The sequence below is a fragment of the Podarcis cretensis genome (genome assembly GCF_951804945.1).
Source record: "Podarcis cretensis genome assembly, chromosome: 14".
Classification (NCBI taxonomy): Eukaryota; Metazoa; Chordata; class Lepidosauria; order Squamata; family Lacertidae; genus Podarcis; species Podarcis cretensis.
In genome coordinates, this window is record NC_137183.1 from 4,145,731 (window position 1) to 4,171,825 (window position 26,095).

At 44.5% G+C, this 26,095-nt stretch overlaps 1 protein-coding gene across 2 annotated transcripts in view; it reads right to left on the reverse strand.

The window, feature by feature from the left end:
* Positions 1 to 1,556: 1,556 nt before the first annotated feature.
* The window catches only part of ANXA2 (annexin A2), a 35,060-nt gene continuing 10,521 nt past the window's right edge, over positions 1,557 to 26,095 (reverse strand). Inside the window, exons 2-13 of one of the 2 annotated variants that reach the window (XM_079953451.1) lie at positions 23,402 to 23,461; positions 21,301 to 21,400; positions 15,467 to 15,561; positions 14,031 to 14,144; positions 8,971 to 9,061; positions 7,157 to 7,236; positions 5,822 to 5,881; positions 5,208 to 5,301; positions 4,103 to 4,198; positions 3,432 to 3,490; positions 2,621 to 2,743; positions 1,557 to 2,003 (exon numbers count right to left, since the gene is read on the reverse strand). In XM_079953451.1, the coding sequence (XP_079809577.1) occupies positions 1,944 to 2,003; positions 2,621 to 2,743; positions 3,432 to 3,490; positions 4,103 to 4,198; positions 5,208 to 5,301; positions 5,822 to 5,881; positions 7,157 to 7,236; positions 8,971 to 9,061; positions 14,031 to 14,144; positions 15,467 to 15,561; positions 21,301 to 21,400; positions 23,402 to 23,449 (1,020 nt within the window). In that variant the 5' untranslated portion in view covers positions 23,450 to 23,461 and the 3' untranslated portion in view covers positions 1,557 to 1,943. Of the gene's footprint in view, positions 2,004 to 2,620; positions 2,744 to 3,431; positions 3,491 to 4,102; positions 4,199 to 5,207; positions 5,302 to 5,821; positions 5,882 to 7,156; positions 7,237 to 8,970; positions 9,062 to 14,030; positions 14,145 to 15,427; positions 15,562 to 21,300; positions 21,401 to 23,401; positions 23,462 to 26,095 lie in introns of both variants that reach the window. The other variant, XM_079953452.1, reaches the window with a different exon arrangement.

Genomic DNA, 26,095 nt, shown 5'->3' on the forward strand with positions numbered 1-26,095 from the left:
TTACACAGTGCTGTGTTCAATGTTAGACTAGACCTATGGAAATGAATGAATGGGTCTACTTTCAAACAATATTTGCTAGTATTGCACCCTGACCAAAAAGCAGATGGTGGTGAGCAAGGTTGGCACGAGAAACATGTAGAGTTTTATAGATTATTATATTCTATTGCAAAGCTGGGGCAGGGGAGAAACTGAGGGCAGAAACAAAAGTGGGTGGAGCCATGAATGCAGCTCTTCCCTCTGGGTGGCAGCCCAGCCATGGGAAAGCCAAAGACTGCTATCCCCACCCCCACTGCTTTTTCTGGGGGTACTCAAGGGTATGCAGTGCCAGCGCTCCACCACCCACCCCATGAGTGTGATGCTTACTGTAACAACTTCATGGTTCTATATAAGTTCTATAAAAAAATAACACTGGCCACATCCCTCCATCCAGGCAAGCAAGTAGCATCATCCAAATTCAAGACACATTCCAGCCAGGCAAAAGCACCCCCAATGAGGGTACAAGGGCAAGGCCAATGAGAGGTGTGAACAAGGGAAGAGTCCTGACTGACAGGCGAGAAAGGGCTGAAGGGTCCTATTCGGCCCACTGGGTTTGAGGTTCCTTGCCCCTGCTGTCAAAGGCTACTGATCTTGAGATACCCTTACCAAACTTGACACGAGGGTGCCCAATATGGGAGCAGCAAGTGTTCCTGAGGAGGGGATGGAGAGCCTCGTTGCCATTTGGATGCCAGCACCATTTTGAATCAAGATGGTGGACCAAAATGTCACACCTGCATGATTCCACCTGTCTGGGGCATCATCAAACTTGGCATGGGGGTTCCCGAGAAGGGGGTGAGGATCTACACCAGTGTTTGAGTGCCAGGCACCATGCTGAATCCAGATGGCAGACCAAAACATGATTTCACCCAATGTTTGGCATAGAATCATAGAATTGTAGAATTGGAAGTAACCCTGAGGATCATCTAGTTCCACCTCCTACAATGCAGCTGTCCCATACGGGGATTGAACCTGTGACCTTGGCGTTATCAGCACCATCCTCTAACCAACTGAGCTACCCAGTCATTTACATGACAAGTCCAAACTCATAAATTCACCATCCATTTAAAAAACATAGTATTTTTGGGTTTCTACAAATTCCTGGGCAGCACCAGGCACTCCCCACTAGTCTACCATAAATTAACTTTCATCTAAAGCAAAGCAGGAGTGGTTTGGATTAGTTCCTTAGAATCACAGAGTTGGAAATTACACCCAAGGGTCATCTAGTCCAACCCTCTGCAATGCAGGGATCACAGATGAAGAATGCCTGACAGATGGCCATCCAACCTCTGTTCAAAAAACTTCTGATGGAGACTCCACCACCTTCCAAGGTTGTCCATTCCACTGTCAAACAGTCTTACTGTCTGTTGCTGTGAGATGGGAGGCTACACCAAATGGGAGGGATGTGAAGTAATTTTTTAAATATGCACAGAAGGGGGAGTGTCTGAATCCCACATGGTAATTATTGTTACACCAGGAAACCGACACTTTCCTCCTCTGGAAGAATGCACAAGAGCACACTGTTTTTTTCTTAAAGTAAAAATTACATTTTATTTGGCTTTCCAACAAGAACATTGCACACAAAAAGAGGCAGAATCTTCCACTGAGCATGTAAGGATTGCCTCCCTCTCCTTCTCCCTCTCTTTGGAATGTTAACTCCTTTGGCCTGATTACTTCTGCTGAGATTAGCTACTTGGGTAAAAGCCAAGCAAAGCCTGAGCCAAGGGAGGGAATAATACAAAAACAACCAACGGCATCCGCCTGGAGTAGACAGGATAGGGAAGATGAGTTAGCAAAGGCTATCATGCCAATGGCTCTAGTTCTGCAAAGGAGATCAGGGCTGAAGCGGGGTAAAAAAAAGGGGGGAGCATATCTCAGGGCTGGAACTCTTTCCATTCCCATCACAGTTTTCAATCTTCTCCTCCGCACAGGTTCAGGAGTGCCCGCTGGTAATCGCCCTTTGTGTCTTGCTGTAAGGGGAATAGAAGGAAAGAGACATTAAGCCAAAACTCTCACTGTCAGGATCATCAGAACCCCCAAAACGATACAAGAAAGAAGGGAGGCTTCCATTCTGCGCCACTCCATGCAGGCAGCCATAAATTGTCCTGCTGTGTTTTTCAAAATTCCCCATGTGTGTGTTCTTGCACCATGCCAAGAATTTCAGGGCATACTAGCAAGTTGGGGTGGGGGAGGGATTCCAAGGCTAGCGATGTACAAAAGGGAAAAACTGTTTTGTAGGGGTGGATTACCGAAAACAGCAGAATGAAGACTGAGTATGCTCAGTGGTCACAGAAGCCTGGCTTGGGGCGGGGGAGAGAAATGGGGAGTGGGAGAAATGGAGTGGCTGGGATCCTGAGCAGAAGCATGCCACACGGCCAGCATGGAATCAGAGTTGGAAGGGACCCAAGGATCATCAAGTCCAACCCCCCACAAGGCAGGAATATGCAGTTGTCCCTTACAGGAATCAAACCTGCAACCTTGGCATTATCAGCCCCATGCTCAACACAACTGAGCTCTCCATGGGGTGATCTGATACTGTCTGCTCTGCTGCGACTGACAGGAGATCTGCTGCAAGATGGCCACTCACCTGGATGAAGTAATACAGGGACTTCCCATATTTCCTCTTGAATTCACTCTTAATTTTCAGCATGTCCACCTCACTGCGGGAGACCATAATCCTGATCAGGACCTTGTCTCGGGTTCCTTTGCCCTGAAAAAAAACACAATTATTTTCCACAATTAAACTTCGCTGTTTAAATCAAACTTGATTGTTTGCAATGCATTTTTTGGGCGGTGGGAATTGTTAGCAGTCAGTAAAATAACACAGATGGAATCCAGAGAGAAAAGAAATCCTAATAACACTTTACTGAGGAAAATGAAAAAAAGCAACATATAACTTGAGGAGAGGGAAAAACCAGAGCTTTCTTTCTTTTTTAAGGGCAGGCCTTCTTAAAAGCAGGGTTAGGTTCAACTTAATATCCAGGGAGAAATTCTCTCACAGCTACACAGTCTGAGCATATGCATCTTCACCAAGGATCATGCAGCCTCCTTAGTTGCTAAGCAACACTTCCATACTTACTGAAAAATGAATTAACCCTTAAGTTTCAAATGGAATGATCAAGCCCCACTTGAGTCCTGACCCATCTCAGAATCCAGACTGAAAATAGGCATGGTTTCTGGGAGTGATTTAATGATATGACAACAACGTTATGGACATTTGGTGCAGGAAGCGGACACAGGCCTCTGGGGTGTTCCAAGAGAAATCCCCTCAGATGAGCGGGAGGCACACAGGATCACTGAGCAGGAGAGCTCGTGAACAGAATTAATCTCAATGGTGATTGCATAATAGGAGGGTGCTTTGGTGAATTGTGCCCCAGACCTGTGTTTGGGTATTTTACCTTCATTGAGTCGTACAATCGGTCCGCAAAATACAGCTGCTTGTTCTGAATGCATTGGACTGTGGAGAAAAAAGATGGACATGGGGTTAAAATACACACCTGTAATCAAACTATTAAAAGTTTAAAAGTAGATAGCCCCCCCCACTGCCAAACACATTTCTGCTCCCTCCTGTCAAAAGGATTCTTTTGCTAAAAAAATAATAATATCCAGTTTTTAAACACTGCAGTGTCAGCCAATCAACATTGATTTAACTAATGGATATGAACATGCTCCTCTTAAGTTCCTAACCTAACAGAAAATAGCCCTAGCTGGTATACACACAACACCCCCCATACTATTTAAGAATTAGTGCCTGAATTTTCCTCTTCCCTCCCTTTCCCAGTCCTTTTTAAAAAAGCTGCTGGAGGAGGGGAACGGAAAGGGGTTCTCAGAGCAGCCTCCAGGCAGAGAGTGGTCCGGGTGCCCTGTCCAGCCCTGAGGAGGCGCACTCCTCCTGTCCAGGCAACCTCAGATGTTTTGTGGGGTGGAGGCACCAACACAGCTCCTTGCCAAGGGCACAAGGGACCCTAGGGACACCTCTGTCCAGGGCAAACCAGAAGCACCCAACTCCTGACCTTCCTCAACATCCTTTGCAATAGTCAACTCCTCTTGCCTCTGTCCATGTACTCACCGAGATTAACGAAGGCATTTTCCAGGTCTCCTTTCACTTCCTTCTTGATGCTCTCCAGCATATCGTAAGGGCTGTAGCTCTTGTACCTCTCAAACACTGCAAAGTTTAGTCAATGGAAACAGAAGGGTCAGGAGAAAGAAAAAAAAGTCACGCAGCGCAGAATTAAACTGTGGAACTCACTCCCACAGGAGGCAACAAGGGCCACCAACTGGGATGGCATTGAGAGAGGAGTGGATGGACTTGTGGAGAATAGAGCTATAAATGGCTGCTAGCTATGACAGCTCTGCTCTGCCTCCATGACTGAAGAAGATTGGACCCATTCATGCAGGTGAAGACTACAAACCAGGATGGACATGCTCTGCCTCTACCTTCAGAAGCAGTCATGCTTCTGAATACAGTGGTACCTCGGGTTCAGTACTTAATTCGTTCTGGAGGTCCGTTCTTAACCTGAAACTGTTCTTAACCTGAAGCACCACTTTAGCTAATGGGGCCTCCTGTTGCCGCTGTGCCGCCGGAGCACGATTTCTGTTCTCATCCTGAACATAGCTGTCAACTTTTCCCTTTTCTTGCGAGGAATCCTATTCGGAATAATGGAATTTCCCTTTAAAAAAAGGGCAACGTTGACAGCTATGATCCTGAAGCAAAGTTCTTAACCCAAGGTACTATTTCTGGGTTAGCGGAGTCTGTAACCTGAAGCGTCTGTAACCTGAAGCATATGTAACCCGAGGCACCACTGTACTGGTTGCTGGAAACCACAGGAGGCGAGAATGACTCTTGAGCTCAGATCCTGCTTGGGGGTTTCTTACAGGGATCTGGTTGGCCTCTGAGAACAGGATGCTGGACCAGACTGGCCCCTTTGGCCTGATCCAGCAGGCTTCTCGTATGCTCTTAATCCGTATGCAAAGCATATGTTCCCCCTCTGAGCTATGGGTGCAATCGTGAAACCAAAGATCAGTAGTGGAGCAAATCCTTGCTTCTCCTCTAGTCGTAACCTGGCCAGCAAAGAAAGCCACAAGCAAGTGAAAAGGAGCCTCCATCATGAGACCTGAACAGGTGAGGGCTTCACCCTCCCACACCTCTGGAGCGGCCTGGAGTTGCATGTTACCTTTCTGGAGGTGGGGGACACTCCTTTCAGTCATGATGTTGATCCACTTGGGCACGTCCGTTCCCTTTCTCTTCACACCAGCATCATACAAGTCCTGCAGTTGGGATGAAAAAGTTTCATGTCAGACACCTGGCCACTGCCATGGCAGCAGAGTTACAAGACTCCCGGCACTTTTCCTCCAAAGCACCCACTTACGGATAGTTTCACTTTATTGTATTGAGAATATTGCTGGGGTGGTTTGGATCGATAACAGGCTTCCTCAACCTTGGCCCTCCAGATGTTTTTTGAGACTACAATTCCCATCATCCCTGACCACTGGTCCTGCTAGCTAGGGATCATGGGAGTTGTAGGCCAAGAACATCTTGAGGGCTGAGGTTGAGGAAGCCTGGTCTATAACCTGGCTATCAGCAAGGGCTCAGAGCAGGTCAAATACTTCTGGAGCGCATGAGCACTGCGACAGACTGAGCATGTTGTGAGCTGGTACAGTTGAAGTGCACTTGTCTGCTCAGATACTGTGGAACAGTTGACACTTTGCACACCTGGGGAGGCCGGAGGCAGCTTTTCAACAGGCCCTCATACGAGGTGAAAAGAGGTCAGTATTCAGCATTACTTACCCTGGCATCTTGATCAATCAGCTCGTAATCAACCACGGAAGCATCCTCATTTCTCCTTCCCTTTTAAAGAAGAAAAACAAGCACTTGTTTCAGATATACAACCACTGAACACTTCTTGCTCCAGGATTCATTGAGAAGAGAATATTACCAACTCTCTTGCCTGGATTTATGGACTGGGGACAGCTTTACAGTCATGAGGACTACGGCCTTTGATATATCTAGTTATGAGCTGTGGACATTAGGGAGCATCTGTATTTTTGGTGTTTCAACTTTTGTACCATTTGTTGCAGATCACTGGAGCTTGTTTCTCAGAGCACATACTGTGGTAATATAATGCTAGCGGTGGTTGGTCGGGGGGGGGGCGGGTTGACATTATGGTTATTGGCTCTCAAGGGTGAAGTGGATCCTTAAGATCTGGCCATAAGAGCCATAAGAGCTAATTTCAAATTCTGTGTGGCATCCCTTACACATTTAGGCCACAGTCATTTATTTATTTATTTTATGAAATTCATATGCCATTGGATTCTAAGAAAAAACCTCAAAGCGGTTTGTAATAATAATAATAATAATAATTCTACACTGCCCTTCCTCCAAGGATCACAGGGTGGTTTACGATATAAAAATACATAACATTACATATCTTTATGTGCCAGGCAAAAACATTCCTTTACTCCCAGGCCTTTGGCTAATTAAACAATCTACGGCCTTTTAAACTGAGTGGGATGTGTGTTACTGTTTTTGTTTGTTACTGAAACAATAACACACATACACTCCTCACAGTTTAAAAGGCCATAGATTGTTTAATTAGCCAAAGCCCTGAGAGAAGAGGAATGTTTTTGCTTGGTATCTAAAGATGGGTAATGAAGGTGCCAGACAAGCCTCCCTGGGGAAATAATTCCACAAGTGGGGAGCCACCACAGAAAAGGCCCGTTCTCAGCTTGTTACTCTCCAGACCTCTTGGAGAGGAGGCCCATGAAGAAGGGACTTGGATCGTGATTGCAGGGTCCGGGTTGGTTCATAAAACAATACAATTTTCAATGAAGACATTTAAAAGCAGCTATTTAAAACATTCAAAAAATAACTAAAATCAGTGATAAGCTAAAAACAGATTAAAACATACAACACCACCACTCTGGACAGGTTTGTCTAAACAAAAATGTTTTTAGCAGGTGCTGAAAAAGGTACAGTGCAGGTGCCTGTCAGATGTCAATAGGCAGGGAGTTCCAAAGTGCAAGTGCTGCCAAACTAAAACATCGAGTTCTTACCATGACTTGCAGCAAACACTTAAGTTAAAATAACCAGAGGAAAAAGGGAGCTGGACCAGAAGAGTCTTACCTTGGCTAAAGCCACCATCAACTTGCGGAAATCGCCAGATGTATCTGAGATGATGTCTTTTTCCAATTCAGTCTTGTACACTAAAAAAAAGAAGTAAAGGGAGATTGGTAAAGCAGGCTCTATTACTAACATTTCTGAAGCCCAGTTCAGCCATAATGAACAATCATGATTTGCTGTTACAAAAACAAGCCCAATCCTAGTTTTTAAGCTATCCACAGTTAGAAGAAAAGTTTCCTGAGTTCAGACAAAAGAGGAAACTACAGTTCAAAAATTAAATAAGAAATTCTCACCCTCCCCTCCTTCACATAGAATAGGAATAAACTGCAAAACCTCTGCTTTCAAACCACAGTAACTCATTACATACGAACTCTGGAAACTGTGGCTTGTCCCAACTGCGGTTTGTTAAAGTAGAATCAAGCTGTGACAGATCATGCAAGCTGGGTGCCCACATAGGCTTGTTTTTACAGCGACAAAAAAGGTTCGTCACTATAACTGACCCAGACTTTTAATTTCTGTTTTCTAATTGTTTTCAAAGAGATCATTCTTTTTCCTTTTTCTAAGGGACTGAGACTTGCTAAGCAGAGATGTCTGGTTGTGAAAGGATGGTAAGGGTCTTGGAAAGCAGGGCAGCAAGAGACATTGCAAGGTGCTTCATTTTCAAAGAGCGTGAAGTTAGGAACCCTCAACCAAAAATAAAGGACAGCAAAAAGTCTCATAGTACCCTAAAGACTAAGACCCCAAACCCTTGGTTGCTTTTGTTGCTTCTAACTGGCAGAGCAATCCTGTCCAGATCCACTCAGAAGCAAGTCCCAGTTACTTATCCTCTGGAAGCTCAAGCCAAGTTGTCAAAAGGAAAAGCTGGGCTTAAGACCCATATACATGTTTTCTTCATCCTAGATCTCAGTGCAGAATTTGGCCCTATGTGGAAGTCAGTCTTTGTATGAAACAAAAATCAAGTGTCTAGCACAAGTGTCTGTGAAGGTCTCAGAAACTGAAGAGGGCATCCTGTGATCAAATATTCATGCTTCTGTAGCACATATCCCTCTCTGTCCCTTCCAGTGGCTTCTTGTGTCCACCCCCCCCCCCCCGGACTCCCCATCTCCACAGGACCCTCCTGAACCTAGAACTGTGTGGGGTTCACAGTCCTTCCAACTAAAGAAGCAATGGCCTACAGAACTTTCATCAACTTACTTGTGCCCCACCCATTTCCTAAGACATTAAAAGCCCCAAGCACTACTCATTATGAAGCAACATCATCACATAAATATTTATTTTAAAAGCCAATTAATGCAGCCACCACCAGCTTTGCACAATCTCACCTCCTCCTAACTCTTGCTTCGTTAAAACAAGGAAGGACTTTCATGAGATCTAAGAATGGCCCAGCAAATTAGGCACTCTTTCCCTACCACTGCATCTGGTGCGAAAATTGAAATACTTTGGGATATTTTGCACCTCACTTTTAGGCCTGAAAAATAAGTTACCCCTGCTCTGTTTTCTGACATTTATACCGTACATTTCTTCTGTCATGGAACCTAAGGCAGCATACATCTGGTTCCCAGGAGGTCACCCATCCAGGAACTGACCAAACACTTAGCTTCAGCAAGGCAGTGGCCTCACATGCCCTGAGTACTTACCCTGGGACCTCCCCGACTACACCTCTGTGACTGCAAATGAGCTTCTGAACCTATTACCACAAAATGTTTGGTGTCGCTGGACCCATCAATCAAGGTATCATCAGGTCAATCCTCAAATCATTCTGAGGGCAATTTATCTAAGGACAGATCCACACCATACAGCCCTCCTGGTCAACTTACTTTCCCTGTAGGCTCTGTTGATTGCGTGCAGCTCCTGGTTTGTCCGTGAACAGATTATCTCAATGAGCGTGTCTTCGTCAGTTCCCAGACCCTGAAATGCAAGCGGAAATGGACATTTTGATAGGTACACATACTCAGTGAGATGAGATTATAACAAAAAAAAGTGTGGCTTCCGCTTGTTATCAAAATAAAAATGTTATGAGGGAGTAGGGCCAGCCCAAGGCATTTTGCTGCCTGAGGCAAATTACAAGATGGCACCTTCCCCCCATTCCCCATACAGAAGCCAGCTAGACTGAGGCAGTTGACAGTTACTGCCACAACAACTATGATATATCATCCTCCACAGCATGAGGGCAGCAGGCTCATTTAGGGGAACACTGGTCCCCCAATATATGCTGCCTGAGGCAGTTGCCTCACTCTGCCTAGAGGTAGGGCCCTGTGTGAGGAAAATACCCTACTCGAACTGCTTTTAACAGTCAGTTTCAGAATACTGCTCTTGTTTGCTGCCTTCATTGCAGAATTGTGTCCTGTTCGGACAGACCAACAAAAATCTATTCCAAGGCTGAAAATGAATTCTGAAGGAGAGCACTCACACAGGACATTCCCTGCCTTCACTGGTTCTAATTTAAAGGAGAAGTAGAGCTGGGTATCATCCGGAAACTGGTGAACACCAAGCCCAAACCCCCTGATGATCTCTCCCAGCAACTTCATATAGATGTTAAAAAACATGGGGAAGAGGACAGAACCCTGAGGCACCCCACAAGTGAGAGCCCAGGGGTCTGAACACTCATCCCCCATCACCACTTTCTGGTCATGGCCCAGGAGGAAGGAGCAGATCCACTGTGTAACAGTGGCCCCAGCTCCTAACACATTCCCCCCAATGGTCCAGAAAGATACCATGACTAATGGTATCAAAGGCTGCTGAGAGATCCAGCAGAACTAGGAAACAGCTTTCACCTCTGTCACTATACTGCCAGAGATCATTGACCAGCGCGACCAAGGTGGTTTCAGTCCCATGATTGGGCCTGAATTCTGACTGAAAGGGAGCCAAATAGTTCGCATCCTCCAGACATGCCTGGAGTTGTTCAGCAACCACCCACTGAATCGCCTTGTCCAGGAATGGAAGTTCTGAAATTGGGTAATAATTGGCGAAAATGGCTGGGTCCAATGATGGGTTTTTTAAAGAAGCTGTTTAATGACTGCTTTTTTAAGGGGGTCTGGGAAGACTCACTCACAGAGGGGAACATTCGCCACCCCACAAAGCCCATTGCGGGTTCACTTTTATGAGGAGACAGGTGGTTGGTTTCACTCGTCCAAGCAGCCTGTCCACATCCTTGTAGGTAACAGACTGAAATTGATCCCCTACAACTTGGGATTATAAGCAGAAATGAACAGGAAAGATTTTCACTCTATAACAAGCACAGTGCCCAGACACACTGCATCTCAAAATTGTTTTCACAAAAAAGAAGGGGGGGAAGCAGGAATCAATATACAGGGGAGCCTTTTAAAAATAGACGAAGACATTTTATTATCCCTGTTAATAGCAAAGAACAGAAATACGTTTTGCATGACAGACCAATATTCAGATTTCATATATTTTGAACAATCTGAGTGAGTTCAAGGGACATATATTATAAAATATAAATTTCAAAGTGTGAGGGGTTTTTTTAATGATCAAAGTTCAAGATTTAATCAGCAGATTTTTCTCCCTTGCACACTGAACATATAAAACTGAATACAAAAATATGGCTTTGAACTAAAAGTTGAATTAACTGGGAGTAAAGTGTAAATCAATTATGAAGCTGTTAATACAATAAGAAAATTACTAATCCACATGAAAAGGGATCAGGTGTTAATTAAACTCTTTGGGAACTCAATGACCCTCCCTGGTACAGTTCAGTCAAAACAATCCCCGCCAAAGGCCTGGGAACAAGATCGTTAATTTTTGTTCCGTTCCAGTTCCATCAGGCATCATTTATAAAGCAGCTCTGGCTGCAAGGATGTTGGAGAACTTTTAAGGAAAGAGCATAATTAAAGAGACTTATTTTATGTGCCTCTTTAACAAAAAACAAGAATAACGCAACCTTTGACTTCAGAATTAGATGCATAATTGATAAATGAAGTGCTTTCAACCATGTTACTCATTTAATTTCCTTGGTTTTCTACTGCAACATGGCTCTAGGGACTAAGACAGAAATGAAATAGAAAAGGGGAGGGGAGGGGAACGCCCTTTGGAAATGATGGGACGCAAGATACTTTTCCGTGTCAAAATATTTAAAATTCAACTCCAGGATGAGCAGCGTACACTGGGGAGTCCATGCGGCCCCTCGTAATGCTCCTGGTCTCCCACTCCCATCCGCCACAGCCGATGTTCAGGAGTATTGGGAAACCAGCAATGTCAAGGAGGCCACACCTTCTGCATCCCTTGTAGAAACTGAGCTTGCCACATGTTCAAACTGCTGCTGGATTGTAGTGCCACTGGTGGTAGTGCATGAACAACAGAATGCTCCTGCACATATATTTCTAGTGTGTAGGAAACAAGATGTTGGGGAGAAAAACTGTTGCCTTGCCTTCCTCCTCACACACTAGTTCTCCATTCTATTGTTCTCCCTGTTTAAACTGTAAGTTCCATGAGACAGAGATCTGTTCATTTGCTTATGTCAACATGCCATGCAGAGAATCATAAGGGTCATCTAGTCCAACCCCCTGTAGTGAAAGTTGTGACAGTGTCTTTTTTAAAAAAACAATTTAAATATTTTTTGATTTACAAAAGTGTGTGCAATATCTTTCGTATTTCCCCCCCCTGTAACATTTTTACAAATCAGTTTCATTTGTTGAGACATTAGTAAGAAAAGGGGGAAAGAGGGGGAGGGGGAGAGGTGGGGGGGGGGGTCGGATGGCAATGTTTCCATTTTATGTTGTGACAGTGTTGCAAAAAACAAATACTGGGAGTTTTCTAGCCTGTAAAGAAGGGCAAGAGCTTCCACAATTGTGACATGGAAGCCCCCAAGATTTCAAAGGCTGGTTGTTTTTCAGAAAACATGTTTTACATTGTTTGCTCTCCAGTCCAACTTGAAAAGATTTTTCAAATAGAAGGTCAGTGTGGCACATGGTGATTTGGGTGCTGGATGAGGAACAAGGAGGCCCAGATTCAAATCGCTGGGTGGTCAGGGGCCTGTCAGTATCTCCCAATCTGCCCGACTTCGCAAGGCTGTCGTGAGGATAAAATGGGGGGCCGACTTTCCTAAAACCTTGTCCCAGGCACAGGAGAAGGATGTGCAGTGGTTGCTCCACAACATAAAGAGAAGTGCCAGCCATGATAAATGTGTAGAAAAAGGGCTAGGAAGCATTTGAACAAAGCTTTGAGGCACAGCAGGCTACGGCAGAAAACAGTGTGGCAAACTGTTAATAAAGAAGTTAAAAGCTCCATTTGGCAACAGTGCTGAGCTGAGACAGCAGAGGGCAGCATTGGATAAAGAAAAAGAGGAGGCAGACCTCTGTGTGCTGACTATAGAGCAATCCAGGAGTGTGGGTGAAGTTTAGGGGACAGGAAAATCAAAGTCCTGCCCGTGTCGTGAGACCGAGGAGTGGAGCACTTCTACACGAAACAGATCGCAGGCTGGAGAGCTCAAGAGTTGATCTTTACAAAAGATGGCATTCAATTATGTTCTGCTCAGAGCAGAGCCACTGAAATTAATTAACCTACATTTGTCATGCCTATGAATTTCAATGTGTCTACACTGCATAGGACTTGGTTGAGTACCACCCACAGGACCAAAAATGTCTAACTGATATGATGGGCTTGAGTGAGGGGCAGTGATGGAATCCCTTCCATTTCAGTTTCTCATTTTCCCCAAGTTTAAAGTCAGTTTGGCCCATTTCTGCATCAGTTTTGAGATTTAAAAAAAAATGCACAAAAATGTATGTTTTCATGCATAATTTCTCTGAGGATACCCATTTTGTGCAATACGCAGGCTTTTTGCAAGTCATTTCCCCTGGCATAATCTGTTTTTGCATGTCACCTTCACTAATACACACTTTCCCCAAACATACACATTTTTGCGTTGGAGAACAGCATCACAAAATTAGGAGAAGTGCGAATTTTGAAACATGTCAGTTCAGTTCCTAGTTTGGGAGCTGAGAATTAGGTGGGGACCAAAATCTCACTCCCCGCTCCCTACTGGCATTGGCAGCTGAGTGGTGATGGGGAAACAACAGATCTTTAAAGAGTCAGCATGCTGGAGCGGTTAGAGTGTTGGACTAGGAGCTGGGAGAGCAGGGTTCAAATCCCCGCTCGGCTGTGAATGTCACAAATCTCTCAAGTCTAACCACATATGCCCCCTTGAGCTCCTTGGGGAAAGGCGTGATACAAACATGATGAACAAATACTAATATTTCAAACACTAATTTTAACAGCAACTCCAACGCTGACTGTTGTGGATGCAGCAGCATTTGGAGCCACTTTGGAGCAAGAGTGGGAACTGGAGCCAACTCTGGTGTGGAGACTTACTGGACTGATGTGGGGACCATGGAAGAGTTGGCACGGGGAAGTCAGCCGTCTTTTCTGCAAGGGCACTTGAGTGCAGCTGAGTATGGATCAGGAAAGAAACTGGATTTCTCTCACTCCCTCAGAACAAAGGGGCAGAGATCCTTCAGCTCTCCAGATTAACTACAACTGCCATCATCCTTTAGAACTGGCCACAAATGCTGATGAAGCCCAGTGACATCTGATGGGCACCAGGCTTCTCACCTGGATCCTGCTCAGTGTCCATAGCACACAGTCATCTGAATTACACGAGCAATCTAGGTGCTGAAACGTGGGCAGCATCCTGAGCTCAGTCAGTAGAACAGGAGGCTCTTAATCTTAGGGTTGTGGATTCCAGCCCCACGTTGGGGAAAAGATTTCTGCATTGTGAAGGGGGTTGGACTAGATGACCCTTGTGGTCCCTTCAATAAAGGAAGGTTTTCTTTGACAGTGAGAGCTGAGAGATTGAGAAGGGTTTCAGTGATGGAGACAAGCATCAAAGATGAACCTTTTGGCGGTTCCTCATTTCACATACCTTCATGGACGCTTTCAGTTCAGAAGCATCATACTGAGCCGGCGTCTTCAGCAGACCCAGGATAGTAGTCTCCAGGTGCCCAGACAGAGCAGACTTCAGAGCTGCAGAGAGCTCCTGAAGACAGGAAAGAGGGTGAAAAAGTTAGTACCTATTTCAGATATCTGGGTGCTTGCTCCTCTGACTGACTGAAGTCTTTAAATCTGTTGTTTTTCCCTACTGATTTGCAGGGGAGACACAGTGGTCTTTTGGAAGTGATCAAAATCTTTCTATTTAAAGGTAAATGACAACCCAATACCTTGTTATATTCTACCATCCAAGAAGGTAAACGAGTTTTGTGTAAAAAAAAGTAAGAGAACATGTAATTTTGAGCACACAAACTAAATTCACACTCAGGAAAATGTTCATTCAGGGTGCAATGGACAGATTTAAAAGAGACAAGATTCTGTGGGGGGCAAAGACGATTTAAGTGGTGGGACATTTCTCTCTCTTTTCTCTCTCTCATAAAATGTAGATCCCCAGCCTTCAAAACAAACAGGACCACCTTCTTGATCCCAAAGAACATTAACTGATTTGCCATTTGCAATGTCATGAAGAAAACCCAGTGGAAACATTTCTTCCCCAGGAAACTCATCCAGGAAAAGTAATCTCCTATCCATTTCCTTTCCCTCTACTCCTGACTCATATTTTTCCACTGAGGAATTGGATGGTTGCCTGTTGCCACTGTCTCTTAGAATCCTTTGGCATTTAGGCACTCTGCTTAATTGGAGGTTTGGCTCCGATTGCGGAACGCCAGGATGGAACACGAGAGATCAGCTAACAACTGTGAAAGCAGAAATGATCATTTTCTAAACATAGCTGAAACCAAGTTCTCCCATGCAAGTCTTTCACTGAAATGTACAACAGCCCTACAGTGGCCACAAGCCATGACAGCTGTAGGCTCTCCACTACCGGAGGCAGTAGCCACTGGATACCAGTCGCCACAGGGCAACATTGGGAGGGAGGTGCTTGTGGGCTTCCTGTGGACATCAGGTTAATCGCTGCAGGAACAGAACGACAGAGCAGATGGGCCTCTTGGTCTGATCCAGCAGCCAGGCTCTTCTTATGAGCTACTGAGTCAGGACACAGCAGTTCTCAGAGAGAATGAACTAACGCCACTATTTTAGTGATATCTTCTGTGGGGCTCAGTTCTGTGTGACAACACACCAAACCACGTTTAAAAGGAAACTCAAATTCTATCTACTTTTATTCATTGGACAGTATTTTTAGGTCACTTTTTTGGGCAAGCTCCTCCAAATTGTGGCTTATAGAATTCATTGCTACAAGGTATGGTGATGGCCACTGGCTCAGAGGTCCTTAAAAGGGGATCTGACAAGTTGATGGGAGAAGGAGAGGTCTACCTCTCGCAGTATAGTGTAGCTTTTGGCCTCCTTCAGTACCTTCTTAGTTCTCCTCTGGTAAGCGAAGGCGATGTCCTGTCGCTGCTCATTGCTGCGGTTGGTCAGGATGTTGACAATTGTCACTTCATCTACACCTGCATAGGGAGAGAGAAGGGGGAGCAAACAGGTCATTGGCAAGTGGTCTGGATGGTGTCATTTTTGCAAAGATTTAAAAGGCAAACCCAGGGCCAGCTGGGTTTTCAAAAACAGTGTCCCAATCCTCAAAACTTTCAGAAGATTACAAAAAAAGCGCAACAATGCACATTGATTGATTTGCAATATTTATAGCCCACTCTTCACTGAATATTTTCTTCTTTTTGCATTTTTAAAAATTTCATTTTATAACGTGTATAAAACAGGGAGAACAGTTATAATAACAGATGGAAATGAGATACAAGTTATTACATTTTTTACATTTATTTTTGTTTCACAAAATTTATATACCACTTGAAAGTAATAAAACTTTAAGGCTGTTTGCACTTTATCTATAAAGCTCAGACAGCACATATAAAAGTTCTCCAACCTTTTTTCTTTACTCCTCAGATTGACCCTGTGTGGTTGATTAGTTTGAGAAAAAAGCAGCTGGCCCAAGCTTACCCAATGAGCTTTGTGGCTGAGCAGAGATCTGAACTTGGGTCTCCGTAGTCTAAGACACTAACCACTAGTGGTTACACACTGTCTTCAAAGAGCATTCCACTAGATGCTGGCTGGGACAAACGTTTCAATTTTTCATTTTTGCTTTTTATTTATGTACTTAAGCCTAGATTGGGATTGGTTTGGTTTTGTAACATTAAATTTGTGCTTTGTTTGCTAAATTGTTGGTTTTTCTTATTTTGAATTTACTGACACGTTCTGTATTTTGTATATTTGTATTTCCAATGTTCTCTGTTCTAATGATTTGAATGGCTGCTATAAGCTGCTTTGAGCACAGCTCCTTTTGGGAAAGCGGCATATAAGCAAACTCAGTCAATCAATGGGAACTGTAGTGGGAGGATACAAGGTTAGCAACTGGCTTCAGGCAAATTGTCCACGGACCATATCATGTCCACGTGTGTGTACATCCTCTAGCACACACCACGGACACTTTGCCTAATGTTCCAGATACAGAGGTGGCCCTCCCTTGAGGCAAGGTGAGAGGGGAGTGCCATTAAAGGTGGCCCAGTGGGAAACAAATATGGAGCCATGGAACACCGTCCAACAGGAAGAATCGCTGTACAGTGGTACCTTGGTTTAAGAACAGCTTAGTTTATGAACAATTTGGATTAAGAATGCTGCAAACCCGGGAGTAGGTGTTTTGGTTTGTGAACTGTGCCTTGGAATAGCAACATGTTTTGCTTCCTGTTGAGTGTGTTCCCTTTGTAAATTGACTCCCCCGCTGCTATGGGAAAGCACGCTTTGGTTTAAGAACGCTTTGGTTTAGGAACGCACTTCCGGAACGGATTAAGTTCATAAACTGAGGTACCACTGTACTGCAGAAGCCCCCTGGAAGGAACAGAAGTTGTGTGAGGCACCACCTCAGTCTTCCTAAATGGCTGCTTCCACTGTCGAGGTCTAGAAAACCTTTTTTTTTAAAAAAGCCAAAAGCATCCCCGCAATCTACGGAAAGACTACTACCATGCAGTTTGGTGGCTCCCATTCATTTCAGAGGGTCTTACGTCAAACGTTAACTCGTGAAGGAAGGATGTTATTTAGGCTTTGCTGCTTGTGGCAGCAAATATCTTGGGCCAGGCTTTACTGATGTGCTGGCATTTCCTGGTCTTGGATTTCAGTCCATGCAGGGCTGTGGTCAGGGGATGTTCTTGCAGGGACATTTCACACAAATGGCAGAATATGAATCACTGAAGAAAAAGATGACTCACAGAGCATTTGAGGGGTGCAGTAGAAATACGCATGAGAGACACAAAGTGATGACTAATACTGCATTTCAGCCAGAGCAACCCTTTGTAGGGTGGGTTCAGCTAGCCACAAACTCTCAGCCTAAACTCCTGAGAAGGCTGTTGCACATGGAGAAGAACTGCCATCCAGTTAAAGAAACCTGAGCTGATAAATCAACTAAAACTCATATGGTCATTAGCTCAATTACATTTAAATAGGAGGGTTAAAAAACAACAACTCAATAACCTCTGTTTTTAGTTTACTGATATATGAGCCATAGCAGGTGCTGCTTCAAAAGAGGCTTCCCTGCTGGGCAAGAGAAAAAGAGGAAGCCTCTGGGCACCTGAAGCTTTCATAAGTGCTTGTATTAAAAGTATTTTAAATGTTTACTCCCCATTTTAAATTGGGGGCATTTTTGAAAGTCAGTGGTGGTGGTGGTTTTTATTGATCAAATGCTGATGCCTTAGAAAACAGAAGTACCCACATACACTGCTACAAAGAGACAGATTGGAATGGACCGCAAAAGATGATCTCTGAATGAATACACCATCACATGGCAAACTAACACAGTTTAGATACCACCCTTCATCCAATTCCAGGGCAATGAGCTACAAAATAATAAATTTATGCAAGGCAACAATAAAAATTATAACAGACAATTTAAAAGCTTTATGCAGGCTAAGGCTTAGACAATTTAAACTGCCCAAGTAATTTTCAGTAAAAAAATAAATGCTTGAGCCTGCCATCAAAAGGATAGAATGCAACTGAATTCCTTCTCATGTGCTACTGCTGGTCATCAAGTGTAGTTAGATTCCAGTTTCAACCATGTCCAAACCACAGACAGGGAGACCCAGCTTAGTACTGACAAAGAGCAGTTAAGGAGGAGTGCAGAGCAGGTGGACAGGAAAAGTCACTCCAAGGAAGAATGCAGAATTGTGTCACTTCCAAAGTCTGCAGAGATAGTGGGACAGGCTATGTTCATTCTTCTGGCTTATGTGGAGCAGGAGGTGAGGGTTGGAAAAATCCCTTTGCATTTCAGGGTAAGAGGATATCAGAAGCAGGATGCTGACTCATAGCTGCTGAGACAGGGGAGGGGCAGTGAGCTGTTCAGTGAAGAATAGAGCTCAGAGTTCTTCTTTTTCAGTCTTAAGGGAAGGAGGGAGTTCTTAATCTCCTGTTGCAATGCTCTGATCAATCTGGCAAGCAGAAAAGACACTTTTGTCCACTGGCTAACAGATGTGCCTTGCTTTGCTACTCTGTGGTCCATTGTGGCTTCAGGGTAAGAAGAGTCCTGCTAGATCAGGCCAAGATCAGCGTCGTGATCTTACAGTGGGAAACCCACAACAGGATTCAAGCACAAAGGCACTCTTGCCTCCCTGTGGCTTCCAGAGATTGGTATTTGGAAGCCTTGCTGCCTCCAACTGTGGCAGCAGAGCACAGCCATGCGGTTAGTAACTAGTGAGAATTACTGCGCAGGCCCACAGCCTAACAGAAGGCATGAAGCTGAGGCCCGCAAAGGGGAAGTTCCAAAGAGGAGAGCTTCTGTAGCTGTGAGCTGTAGCATCCTTTTGGGACATAGGTGTGAGATGAACTACTAGCCAACCTCCTGTAATGTGATGGTTTGCCCTCCCCTCCTCCTCCTCCTCCAGCAGGGAGGAACAGAGCCTCGCCTTTGTGGCTGCTTGCGTGGCCATTTATCTTTTATATCAAAAGGTTCACATGGGAGATGTTTCCATTTGACATCTCACAACTTGCCAACATCTACACTTGCCACACCCAGGGGCATGCCACAGCAAACGCTATGGTCTAACAAAAAAAGAACAACAAGGGAGGTTTGTAGACTTTCTCCTCTTTCACTAAAAAATATAATGAACCTGAAGCAAGGAATAGGAGAAGGGAAAAAGATAAAGATTAGGGCTGTGGGGTCCAAAGAGTATTTTTCCTCCCCCACCACACTGAGGGCCAGAAGCATGTTCTTTATTTTTAAAAATAAAATTTCAGGCATCTCAGAGTGCTTGACAGATGCATGGTACATACAAAGCCCCAGAGCGAAAACAGCAGGCGTGCTCTCTCTTTGATTTACTCCATCAACATTTCTCTCTCTCCACTTTTTAAAAACTAAGGTGTGGCCTACCAATCATGCCAGGCTGGTCAAAGTGCTTCCAATAGTTATTTTGCTTCAGGCTTTTGCTCTCAAGTAACATGAAGGGATGTGCAAGAGCTTCTTGCCACTGCTCTGAGAAAGATCTAGATGTTCCATGAAGTAACCACAGGACACCCCCCGTTTCTCCAAACTAGGTGAATTCCATTTTTGCACATTTGTTATCTCCCTTCTGCCCCACAAATGGTAGAACAATGAGGGTTTTTTTGCAGAAAACAGGCCCATCAGTTAAGGGCCAATCCTGTTCAAGTCAAGCAAGGATGCAATGCAATGGACTGAATTCTGCAATGCCACCTCCAATTCACAGGTTACCAAGCCAGCATGGTAGCTGTGGGAGCATCATCACAAATATGAAAGATCACTGCAGTAGCAGTCTGTAATAAGTAAGCCACTCATACATATGAAGAGGGACCCCAAAGTTGGTTGGAGTTCAAAAAAGTCCTGGAACACCTCCCCAGCTACAGCCCAATGAGGACTGAGTATACACAGTTACAGATAGGTAGCCGTGTTGGTCTGCCATAGTCAAAACAAAAAAAATCCTTCCAGTAGCACCTTAAAGACCAACTAAGTCAGTTCTTGGTATGAGCTTTCGTGTGCATGCGTATCTGAAGATGAGTATACACAGTGACTCATTGTTTGGGGTTCGGTGGATGCATTTCCACCATTGAACAAGCTGCAAGATTTTGTTGCAGGTCCTGCCTGCAACATATTGTTGATATGTATGTATAAACCACTACCTGTATGCATGGTGCTTTGCAAAGTAGAAGAAGGCAGGTCTTTGCCCCGAGAAGCTTGCAATCTGAAACTCAATACAGGTGGGTCCAGCCCCCCACCCCCAACACTAATCCATACAGAATGAGGCTCCACAGCTCAAAGTCACACTACAGGCACTGCCTTTGCAAAGTCTGGCATGTACTGACAGGCAAAAGAACGAAACAGCACAGCTGTGAAACTATCATGAGATGAAAGGGATCATTAAAGCCAATGCCCAGACTCAGACTGGAAAATGGGAATGCTGTGCATGGCCGTGAGTACATTGGCATTGCTACTTTGCACTTGCCCCTATCACCCAATCTCTTTCATCTCAACCTACCTTGTAGGCCAGAAGAATGTTTTGCTACCAAAGTGAGCTCCTTCTGGGTGGGGTCAGGCTCTAAACCAGGGGTGGGGAACCTGTTCGTGCCCCAGATATTGTTGGACTCCAACTCCCAGCAACCCCATGGTCAAGGAAGTTGGAGTGGGTTGGGTGTCCAACAACATCTGGAAGGCCACAGGTTCCCCATTCCTGCAGTGAAAGAAAATTTGCAACATGGGACAACAAGAGCCTCAACACCGCAAAGCATTTGCTGTTGCAGGAACAACCTCCTATCTACCAGAAAGAGTTGCTTTCATGCTGCTTTTGAGCTCCTGAATACCTTCCCTGGGAAAGAAACAGGCATCAACCCAGTCGTTTAATCTAAGGATGTAACACAGGTTCAGCTGGATCCTTCATTATACACCTTTTGGCACCAGGCAAAAACATTCCTCTTCCACCAGGTCTTTGGCTGATTAACATTTGATACCCTTTTAATTGGGTTGTGGGAGAGGAGATGATTGGTTTGTTTTCATTCTTAATTGTATTGTGTATTTTGCGTTTTTTATATTGTATGTTTATGTTGTGAACTGCCCTGAGATCTACGGATGAGGGGTGGTATTCAAAGTTAATAAGCAATAATAATAAAGTTATGTTTGATGGTGGCAAGTCAAGGACATGGCAGGTGCCAATGCAGGACAGAGGGTCTCCCCTGCCCGGCCCTACCTTTGGTCTTGATTGCGGTTTCGAGGGCTGCAGCATCGCGATCCGCATCAAAGTTCCCATATGCCTTGACTGTGGCGTAGGCGCTTGGAGGGAGAGCATGCTGTGGGAGAGAAGAGGAGAGGGGGGAATGACCTTCCAAACTGGCTCCATTAAATCAGCAGCTCTGTTCTTGCAAGAGGAAAGCCAGCCTAACATCCATGGGGGAAATGGCACCGTCTTCTCACCTGACAGGGCTACTTTCTTATCTCACAGAACAGACCCAATGCATAAAACAGAGACAGGACCAGGCCTTCCTGGACTCCAACTCCCATCAGCCCCAGAAAGCAGATGGCGGTGGTGACAGGAGTCAGTCTCCTCATCCCTGATGTAGAAGAACTTTGCCTGTGAGCTGTCTTATGGGTCTTTTAAAAAAGCAAAAAACTTTCTATTTATTTAAATAAGACCACCCACTTCAACAACACACTAAAACAACAACAAAAGCCCAAATGAAAACTAAAAATTAAACATACACATACCAAGTACAAGTTTGAGTTGTTTCATTCACATCCCCTGGAAAAAACTTGTTCTCATTGGTGTTGGAAGAGAAGGAACATTTAAATAAAATTATATGTTTTAATTATCAATACCAGGATATTGTCCTTGAGTACTGTGATAGTCTCATGTGCAGCTTAAAGGTAACTGAATTCCAAATAGTTGTTATCTGTGGGCCACTTTTTTAAAAAAATCAGAAAGCTGTGTACAAATGCATGCAATAAATAAATTCTGCTTCTTTAAAAGTCAAAAACAGAAACGGTGCAATGAGGCCAGCAAGACCTGCAAGAGGTGAGCCATGTTCTTTTCCACTTGCCTCACTGCCAGGAATGGCACAAAATATGAGGTATTGCAACACAAAAATAGGAAACTGCCATCACCCCAAGATCCCTGAGGGGAGGTTCCTTTCCTTTTGTAAGCTTTGCTCCAGGGAAAAAGCACCTGTGAGTATTGCAGCTAAAAGGGCCAAAGATCAGACGGTGTGAAAGGAAAGCGGGGTTGTTCTTGTTCGTATTAGGTATTTTGTGCTTTTATGTTGTGAACCACCACATGAAGGACAGTATCCACATTAATTAATTAATTAAATAAATAAATAAATAGCAACCTCCAAATACAGAATTGCCACCCATAATTCCTCCTCTCCAGCAAGGCTCGTGAAACAGGTTATTCAAGCACAGCCTTTAAAAATGTAAGACTCTCCTTTAAAAATGTAAGACTCCAGGTGGAGGGTGTAAACACTCCCCCCCTTTTTTTTTTTACTGAACTACCACCTCTTGGCTATTCCCACCTCTCTCAGCCAAGGTGGAAGCTGGCCTTTTGCTGGCCTATGTGCACCATAGACAGCTTTTCCAGAAGATTCTGCTCCTTTCTGATGCCAAGAAAAGCAGCGAGTGGAAAAGTTTAATTGCACCATGGAGAAGCTGAGAACCCTCAGAATAAAAGCACATTCTTTTGCTGGCTTATCATCGAACACATCTGGGATGGGTTTCGTAGCTCAGCCGTGGAGCAGATGCCTGGCCTGCAGAAGGGCCTCAACTCAATCTGTTCCCCCTACAGTTCAAGGGATCCAGTAGCTGCACACCACCGCCAGGCAGGTCCCACTGGAATAACAGATGTGGTGTGACTCACTCAGGAGACTGCCTGAGGACATTTCTTTAAAGAGCATTTCCCAAACTTCTGGACACCAAAGCACCCCCACCTCTCTCCCCCGCCCTGAGTTAGAAACAGTGGTGCACACTCTTGCACCTCAAAAGGTTTATTCTGTGCAAGTGTAAAAATCAACAACTTTCGAAAGAGCCTATTCTCAGTCCAGGGGAATGTCTGCATTTCTGAGCACATGGCACTGCCCACTGAGCACATGGAAGCCACTGGTCCACTTCCCCCAGCGTACACCTCCAGCATATCCAGAGGGGACTTTCACAACACTTGCTGCCTGAGAGATGCACGGCTTGAACTTTTGAGTGCCATTCAAAAGAGGCATTCCCCAATAAATACACCACATGCGCACAGATGTGTTTGAAGTCAGGATGGGCCAGGGGGAAGCAGGGGGAGTAAATGGAGCAATACTTACATCTCCCTCAAGGGTGAGCTTGGATAAGATTTCGTGGACCGTTGACATCTTGAGAGAAGGCTGGAAGAAAGTAAGAAGAGTTCAAGTCAATCTGCTTGAGCATAGAAGCACTGAGGCCAAGTACACACTTTACCTTTAAGGCACATTCAAAAGCCATTCTTTCTCACATAGGATTCTGGGCACTGTAGTTTGTTAATTGTTTCTAAGAACTGCAATTCTGTGAGGGGAAACTACAGTGCCCAGAATTCTTTGAGGGAAAGAATGTGGTTCAGGTGTGATTTAAAGGCATAGTGGGTATGCAGCTGCAACATTTCAACAGAATGTCAGGCTGCAAAAGAAAACATGTTTTAGACAGCAGTGAAGGAAGGATATTTGTAACATCACCCTAATCTTCTTTCAATACCTTTCAATTCCCCAAAAATCCCAGCAACGAATGTCAATGGGAAATTTCCTCCCATTTGCAAGATTTTCATGCTCTTTATTTCATTTAAATTTGCCAACCAGGTGCTTTCCACATGTATTGGATGATCCACACCCAAACCACAACATCACCAACACCCGACAGCAGCACAGAAGAAAATGCCAAGTCCTCCCTTCTTGCACACTGCAATACCTCCATTTATTAGGGTTTGAAATATGTGCAGAGGAGGATGACCAAGATAAGCTACCTGGAAACCAAGCCTTAGGAGGAAATGTTGAGGGAGTTGGGGGTGTTTAGCCTGAAGAAGACTGAGAGGGGATCTGATAGCCATCTTCTAATATCTCAAAGGCTGGAAGATGGAGCAAGCTTGTTTTCTGCTGCTCCAGAGAGCAGGAACCTGAACCAATGGATTCAAATGCCAAGAAAGGAGATTCCGACTAAACCATAGGAAGAACTTTCTGACGTAAGAGCTGTTCTATAGTGGAAAAGACTACCTTGGAAGGTGGTGGACTCTCCTTCACGGGGGTTATTAAACAGAAGCTGGATGGCCATCTGTCCAGGTTATTTAGCTGTGATTCCAGTGTTGTAGGAGTTGGGACTCATTCCAACGCTACAATCTACGATTAGGGAGCCCAACTGGGGCTACAGTTGCCATTTTAAAAATTTTATTTTCTAGAATTGCCCATTAAATAAAAATATGTATTTTATCAAAATCACAATTCATTTGCTGCTCCTGCAACTGGGTGGCCTCCTCCTGAGGAGATGCAGAGAGAGCCCTGACATACAAGAAGGGTGGGATCTTCTGAATGAAACTGAATGCTTAAAAACAGGAAAGGCAAAGTGGATCATATATTTTCTTTTATTCTGGTAAGTTAAGGCTAGTTGCATAAATGGCTTTCAAGCTGTGAAGTATGAATTAAACGGAGAAAGGGCTGTCATGCAGGGATTAACGTCAGAACGCCATTAAGGCTTTTTACAAATAAATAAAGTGCTCCCAACCAAGGGAACAGCTAACAAAGCTGGCAAAGAGAAGAAGGCAGCTTGAGGGTGTGGCAGCGAGTGAAACGTGGGAAGGAGTCCTGGCCAAGGAACAGGTTTGGCCAATGCCCAAACTCACAGGCTCCTGGTTCCGCTCCTCTCTCGCCCATCCTGAAGCCCCATGAAAGAAAAAGGAGCTGCAGGCTTTCAAAGAGAAGAAAAGGGGGCAAAGCAACTGAATGCAAATCACATCCTGAAGGGGCAGTGCAAAGGGGCAGTGACCCAGGTTCAGAGGACCCCTGCCCATCTCCCAGGGTCCTCCAGAGGTTCTGGATTGCAGCTCCCATTGACCTTGGCCAGCATAAATAGGAAACGTCTACAGGTGCCCTTAGCCATTTTGCTTCTTAGAACTTGAGCAATGCAGCAGCCTCAGTGTCAAAATGTGTATTTGGTTTGAAGTCCCAGGCTGAGCCTAGTCAAGGAGAAAAACAAAACAAAACCATCTCTACCTAACTGCCGAGATATAGGCTTCTCCACTCACATGACATAAAAAAAAAATCAGATGCCAAAATACCAAAACTGATCTTAAGGAAGTTTCCAAAAATTTCCAGCAGTTAAATGACACACAGAAACACAGACCACATTCCAGATTAAAACTGGAAACACACTCCTGCCCCAAGGAGCTTGACTATTGGAAACAACAGGGGTAAGGACCCCATCTCTTATGGTTCAACACTGTCTGGGTTTGTGCGCCTTCGGTGGATGGAGTCCAGCCGAGAGCAGCATATTACACAGAGGTGCAACAAGAACCTTTCTCCAACGAGTAATTCCACTCTAACTTTGCATCAGGAGTGACTGGGTAATTTAAATTTCCCCTGACACAGAGCCTTGCTCTGTCCCCTGCAAGTGATGGCCAATAACAGGAAATACTGTGGAAGTGCCTCTTAAAGACATTCTTTTCTATTCATACTTTAGACTCATAGCAATATTTACGGTAATTCAATTTACTTATTGCAGTAAAGTAGTAGGTCTCTCATAGCACTGTTCTGGAATTACTGCACTAATTGCAATATTTCAGTTTTACAGTAGCCACTTTGGGGGCTGTCAAAAGGTAGACTCAACAGGAAACAAAACTTTAGAACCTTTGTTAGTATTAGAACCTAGACAACAAATGAGTAGCAGGCAGGCAGGTAGGCAGGCAGGGCAGAAAAGCATTTGTGGACTAGTAACTTGAAGATTTGGAAGAGTCTTTAAAAAAAAAAAAAAGACAAAAAACCCAGAAGTACAAAGGCTGG